Source organism: Bos grunniens, chromosome 15, assembly GCF_055505025.1.
Source record: "Bos grunniens cultivar Pamir isolate PY7600 chromosome 15, Bosgru_T2T1.0, whole genome shotgun sequence".
NCBI lineage: Eukaryota > Metazoa > Chordata > Mammalia > Artiodactyla > Bovidae > Bos > Bos grunniens.
In genome coordinates this window covers 79546140-79552621 of record NC_141179.1, presented here as the reverse complement: position 1 = coordinate 79552621, position 6482 = coordinate 79546140, and the positions used below count along the sequence as shown (strand labels likewise).

General features: G+C 38.8%; 1 protein-coding gene across 1 annotated transcript; it reads right to left on the bottom strand.

Moving 5' to 3' along the window:
- Positions 1 to 373: 373 nt before the first annotated feature.
- Positions 374 to 823, bottom strand: LOC147358637 (olfactory receptor 5J3-like). The gene has a single exon (XM_086338199.1). The coding sequence runs from the start codon at positions 821 to 823 to the stop codon at positions 374 to 376; it is 450 nt and encodes a 149-aa protein (XP_086194325.1).
- Between the last annotated feature and the right edge of the window lie 5659 nt (positions 824 to 6482).

The window sequence follows — 6482 nt, the reverse complement described above, 5'->3', positions numbered from 1 at the left end:
ATGCCTTGTCCTTTAAAATTATTTTGCTTTTTGTCTATGCTCAATAGAAAAAATTAGTTAAGAAATACTTCATTACTTATGAATTTTATGTTTGTGTCTCACTATTTGTGGGTGTGTCTGCATGTATATATTTATTTCTACCTACATACAGGAATAAAAATTTTAACAATTAGCCAGAGATAGCTAAACTGGAACCTAGTATGGCTTATTAGCTTAGTTTACACAATAACCAGCCATATGTACTATGACATGCTATTCTTCCAAGCCTTTTCCTTCCATTGGAAAACAATTCATAATTTTAATAAATGCATATAAATACCATTATCCAAAGCACTTATTTGTCTACAAATAATTTGGCACATATGGTATGACATTAACAAGGAATATGCTTCATTTCTTTAGCCCTTTTCACAGCATCCTTCACTTCTTTGTTTCTTAAGGTATAAATTAATGGGTTTAACATAGGAATAACCAGGGTATAAAACACAGATACCACCTTTTCCTGTTCTAAGGAATACTGGGAGTTTGGCTGAATGTAGCTAAAGCTTATAGAGCCATAGAGTAGAGTCACAACCGTGAGGTGTGATGCACACGTGGAGGAGGCTTTGTGTCTGCCTGTGGCTGAGTGGATCCTCAGGATAGCGGCAACAATGAAGATGTAGGAGACCATCACAGACATGAAAGTGATCAAGGCAATAACGCCAGAGAAGATTAAAAGCAGCAGTTCATTCATGGCTGTGTCAGAGCAGGACAGCTTCAACAGCGGGGGGAGGTCACAGAAGAAGTTCCTGACGACATTTGGCCCACAGAAAGACACTGTCATATACCACTGAACAACTAATACACACACACACAGTAACTTTACTTCTACAGAATAAAGGATGAAGTTTTCTTGGCCTTATCATCCTTTCACATGGGAGATGCTAGCCCTGTGTTCAATATGTAAAGCCCATTATTTCCTTATTTCCTACTATTTTCATAATCTCACAATATTGTTCTTCTATTATAATACCTTTATAGATCTAGAAATCTGTGGAGACAGGTGAATAATCTTCATAAGATTACATAGTTATGTTTTATATTGAAATTCATTCTTTAGAAAATATTCCAAATTGAATCCAAACATTCATTTGTATTACTCCCAAAGAATTGCATGACAACTTTGAGGTTAATATAGAGAAAAAAACTTAAGTGGAGTATATAGAAGGAGATGAGAGCCAAATTACAAATCCCTCCCTCCCCTATACCTTGAAGTATTTATCACACTAAAATCTGAATGTGATTTTCTTCTTCTTCTTCTTTGTATTTCAACTTTTGACAGAATGCATATATACTGAGTATTGCCTGAATTTTACTTACCAGTGAGTGGAAGAAAAAAAAGTGCAACAACTTAGCTTGTTTATGAGCCTCATCACCACCCATTCTTGTGGTCTATTTTTCTATATCTCCCCCCAAACAAAAACAAACACACAAAAGATAGTTAAATCTGTTGGTTTTCAGTGATGCATGAGTTAAGTCAGTGGCATAACTTACCCGGTAGTAGATTTGAAATTTAAAATTTTTAAAATAAAAGAACAAAAAGCACATATTCCATGCTGTCAATGCAAGAGCAAGATGAACAAAGAACAATCATATCAGAAAACAGATTTAGTTGAAAAGTTCATTTATATAATTACCTCAGTTCAAATGGGAATAGAGTCCCTGGAGTTCATCTTGTGATCAAAGGATATAATAAATATGTCATTAAAAGTTCCTCTGTGTATCTTGAGGGATTTAGGAAATTCACAAGAATGCAATTTGTCCCTAAGGATTTCATTTCCTTAATTTACAATGAATAAAGGAAATTTATCACAAGTAAAAAAAAAAATGTGTGTGTGTGTGTATATACATACCAACAAAGGTCTGTCTAGTCAAAACTTTGGTTTTTCCAGTAGTCATGTATGTATTGAGAGTTGGACTATAAAGAAAGCTGAGCGCCAAAGAACTGATACTTTTGGACTGTGATGTTGGAGAAAACTGTTGAGAGCTCCTTGGACTGCAAGGAGATCCAACCAGTCCATCCTAAAGGAGATCAGTCCTGAGTGTTCATTGGAAGAACTGATGCTGAAGCTGAAACTCCAATACTTTGGCCACCTCATGCGAAGAACTGACTCATTGGAAAAGACCCTGATGGTGGGAAAGATTGAAGGCAGGAGGAGAAGGGGGCGACAGAAGATGAGATGGATGGATGGCATCACCAACTCGATGGACATGAGTTTGAGTAAACTCCGGGAATTGGTGATGGACAGGGAGGCCTGGGGTGCTGCAGTTCATGGGGTCGAAAAGAGTTGGACATGACTGAGTGACTGAACTGAACTGAACTGAATATATATATATATATATATATATATATATATATATATATATATAGCAAAAATGCAATTGATAGTGATCCCTGCTTGGTACTTTAGGAAGAGGAGGTTTTCAGAATGCATTATCTGTGCCTAATGTCGGAAACACACACACATACACACATATTCCAATAAACACACAAACAGAAGCAAAAGCAAACATCATTGAGCTTTAAGGCAGTAGAACAAGAACCTGATAATTAAAAAATCTATCCCTTTACTTCCTTGGATTGTAAGAATGTCATCAAGAAAATTACAATTAAAACTACTACATCATAAAAGGCTTCCTTGCAAAGAAGTCAACCATTCATCCAATCTAGCCTGTGTTTGCTGATAAAAATTTGGGGGTTTTTATCTTTATCTTAAAATGAATCATGAGTGATTCTGGTAGCAGTATTTCAAACTATTCCATATTATATATATATAATATATATATATATATATATATATATATATAGTCCTTTATTATTTATTCTATAACCAATTACAATTTTTCAACCTGAATGAAAATTTCTTAAATGTCTGAATTAACAGTTGATGGGGCAAAAGTTAGGAGTGGGGGTTAGTTGATATTCTAAGCTTGAGTTAGGCCAGGAGATACTCCATTATTTGATGAGACCTAGAGCACTTTAAGTACTTGATGTGTTCTCTGTTTGTTTTTTAATATATAATCCATTTTCAGTCCACATATGACATATTTATATAAGAAATGCACAACTGACTCTTGAATAATGTGTTGGGGTGCCAGTCCTCTTGTGCAGTTGAAAAACCCATGTGTAATTGTGAGTCTTCCCTCTGTTTTTGTGCTTTTGTGGTTCATCCACCTCTACAAATTCAACTGAGGATCCTTTAGTAATGTAGTAGCTACAACTGAAACAAATTGATGCATAAATGGACCACTGCAGACAGAAGATGAGGTATTTGGATGGCAGGTGGCTCAGATGGTAAAGCGGTTGTCTGCAATGTGGGAGACCCGGCTTCAATCCCTGGTTTGGGAAGATATCCTGGAGAAGGAAATGGCAACCCACTCCAGTGCTCACTGAAATTCCAGTACTTTGGCCACCTATGCGAAGAGTTGACTCATTGGAAAAGACTCTGATGCTGGGAGGGATTGGGGGCAGGAGGAGAGGGGGATGACAGAGGATGAGATGGCTGGATGACATCACTGACTCGATGGACGTGAGTCTGAGTGGACTCCGGGAGTTGGTGTTGGACAGGGAGGCCTGGCGTGCTGCGATTCATGGGGTCGCAAAGGGTCGGACATGACTGAGCAACTGATATGATCTGAGTCAGTGATACCAACTAATCATCTCATCCTCTGTTGTCCCCTTCCCCTCCCACCTTCAATCTTTCCCAGCATCAGGATCTTTTCCAATGAGTCAGTTCTTCACATCAAGTGACCAAAGTATTGGAGTTTCTGCTTCAACATCAGTCCTGCAATGAATATTCAGGACTGGTTTCCTTTAGGATGGACTAGTTGGATCTCCTTGCAGTCCAAAGGACTCTCAAGAGTCTTCTCCAACACCACAGTTTAAAAGCATCAATTCTTCACCACTCAGCTTTCTTCAGAATCCAAACCTCAGATACATACATGACTGCTGGAAAAATCATTGCTTTGACTAGATAGACCTTTTTTGGCAAAGTAATGTCTCTGCTTTTTAATATGCTGTCTAGGTTGGTCACAGCTTTTCTTCCCAGGAGAAAACATCTTTTAATTTCATGGCTGCAGTCACCATCTGCAGTGAGTTTGGAGCCTCAAAAAATAGTCTCTCATCATTTCAATTGTTTCCCCATGTATTTGCCATGAAGTGATGGGACCGGACACCATGATCTTAGTTTTCTGAATGCTGAGATTTAAGCCAATTTTTTCAAGCCTTAATTAGTTACTGTGTGAATATGCCCTTTGGGACATAGGGAAGGTCTAGGAGGATGAAAGTTTTCTTTCTACAAATAAGAAACTTGGGGGCAATGGTTTTGTATTTGAAAGGGCCCCAGGGTGTCCTCTGCATTTCAATCCCACTTTTCTTTGATAATCTTCAACCTTGTGGGGAACAAGTGATGGATAAGAAAATAAATCCCATTTTGCATAGAGATGTTAATCATAAATTCAGCAGAGGAGCTCAATTTTAAGAGGACCTGGTTTCAACATGACAAAATAGATAGTATGACTCCACTAAAAAGATGTATAACTTGAGAGTTGTGAGTTAAGTTCTATTTGGGGCAAAATTAGGACTGCAGCCAGGAGGCAGCATCTCATATAGCTCTGAGAGACTGCTCCAAAGTGGCAGTGGGTTAAAATCAATATATAAGGTTTTGGTGAAGGGAGTTAAGACCATGAAGCACTCATTCTACAAAAGGTTGTTTGTTAGTCATGAGGATCTGAGGTCACCATGAAGGGATTTAATGCTTAATGCTTCTCTAGATATGAAGAGATGCAAGCACTGAGATCATAAAAGCATCCAATTATCTAAATACCTGTCCCACCAGATTCCCTGGAGCACAGAGTGCCTCACTCCACCCTGAACTCTCTCAGGGGTTGTTGGAGGTCAAGGTCAAAAGCTATAGCAGCATGGGGTTCAACCTCCATAGGGGCAGATGGCAAATGCCTTTGTTGTTCAGCTGTTGGCAATGCTCTTGTGCCAGTTTGTAATTGATATATGAAAGTCGTGTGAAGTCATAACACAAAGCATAAACAAAATGAGTTTCAACTTTGGGACATTATTGAGCATGAAAAACTCGATTCTGGTAATTTTGCAATTACCATTGTTATAGAGGTGGCATTTACATTAAAAATTGCCATTAGCTTCTCAATTATTGGCTTAACTCTCACAGTTGCCTGTTGTCAAATAGGTTTACACTGCTTTTTTTTTTTTTAGTTTCCAAAGAGAACTGTTTTATCAAAACTAAATTTGTTGAGTAGAGTTGCCCTTCAATAGCACATACAAAAGTGGCTCCTTTATTGACACCAATAAGTTATCACCTGAAAGTCTGCAGTATGAGCAGCCTTCTCTGTAAGAGTCACTTTAAAATCTATATTAACATGAATTTAATTATCACAAATCAGCAGGAACTTTATAATAACATTGTAATCTATTCTTAGTCTGTTCCTTTTTAGATCCTTCCTTTGTTTCTTCATCTTGATAAGTTATCTTCAGTGAAATACTTGTTGTGGTCCAGGCATGGGTTGGAAAAGAATTTCCAGACAACAGACAGAATGAGAGGGAATTAAAGTTTATTAGAGTGGGAGATGCTGTTAGAATAGCAGGCCAGCTCAAGGGAAAACTGACATTGAACAGGGTTCCTTAGTCCCCTTTTATACCCAGGGTACAAGGAGTAGGATAGAGGTCTTGAGAGTCATTTGCTGATTGGATGAGACATGTATACTGGGTGACAGGAAAGAGTAAGCAAATGCCTTTTCCCCTCTTTTGGGGTAGGAAGGGAGACAGGTTATTCTGCTCAGGAGGACCTGAAACCCATTAATAGTTACAACATGGGGGAGGGAAGGTCCATAAGGGTCTGTTTTTTCTGTTGCTGCATGCCAAGACCCTCCTTGGTTTTATCTGCCCTTTTGTCCTTGGATCACCACATTCCTCACTCTCTTTATTTTTAGGGCCAATTCTTTGGCCCCTTTTGATATCCTGCTCATGTCTAACTGTCTACTTATTTCCCTTCTCAGACATTTGAGAACCCAGACTCAAAGGAAAACGGGCGATGACCGCTCTGACTTCTTCAGGCTGTGCAGGGGCATCATGGGGCTCTGGGTTCCCTTTGCCTGCTCTCTGTCAGGGTGCATTTAGGAGGGAGATGATAAGGTGACTTGTTTCAGCATTGTCTAGGTGTTGCTCAGTGAAATTCTTGTCATACTTGGAGGCTTGCAGTATTCTAGGAGAAACAAGCTTAACAAGAAAGTTAAAGGTATGTGGCCCAATGATTAATAGAAGCAGAAGAGCTGCTCGGGGCTACCAGGAGAACCAGGACCACCTTGGTTCATGGCGTTAGTGTTTCTCTGGGTGCGAGAAGAGGCAAGGATTTGAGCTCATAAAATCTTTACTGAAAACATCTGACTATCTGAAGGCCAGTTCTTCTGGGTTT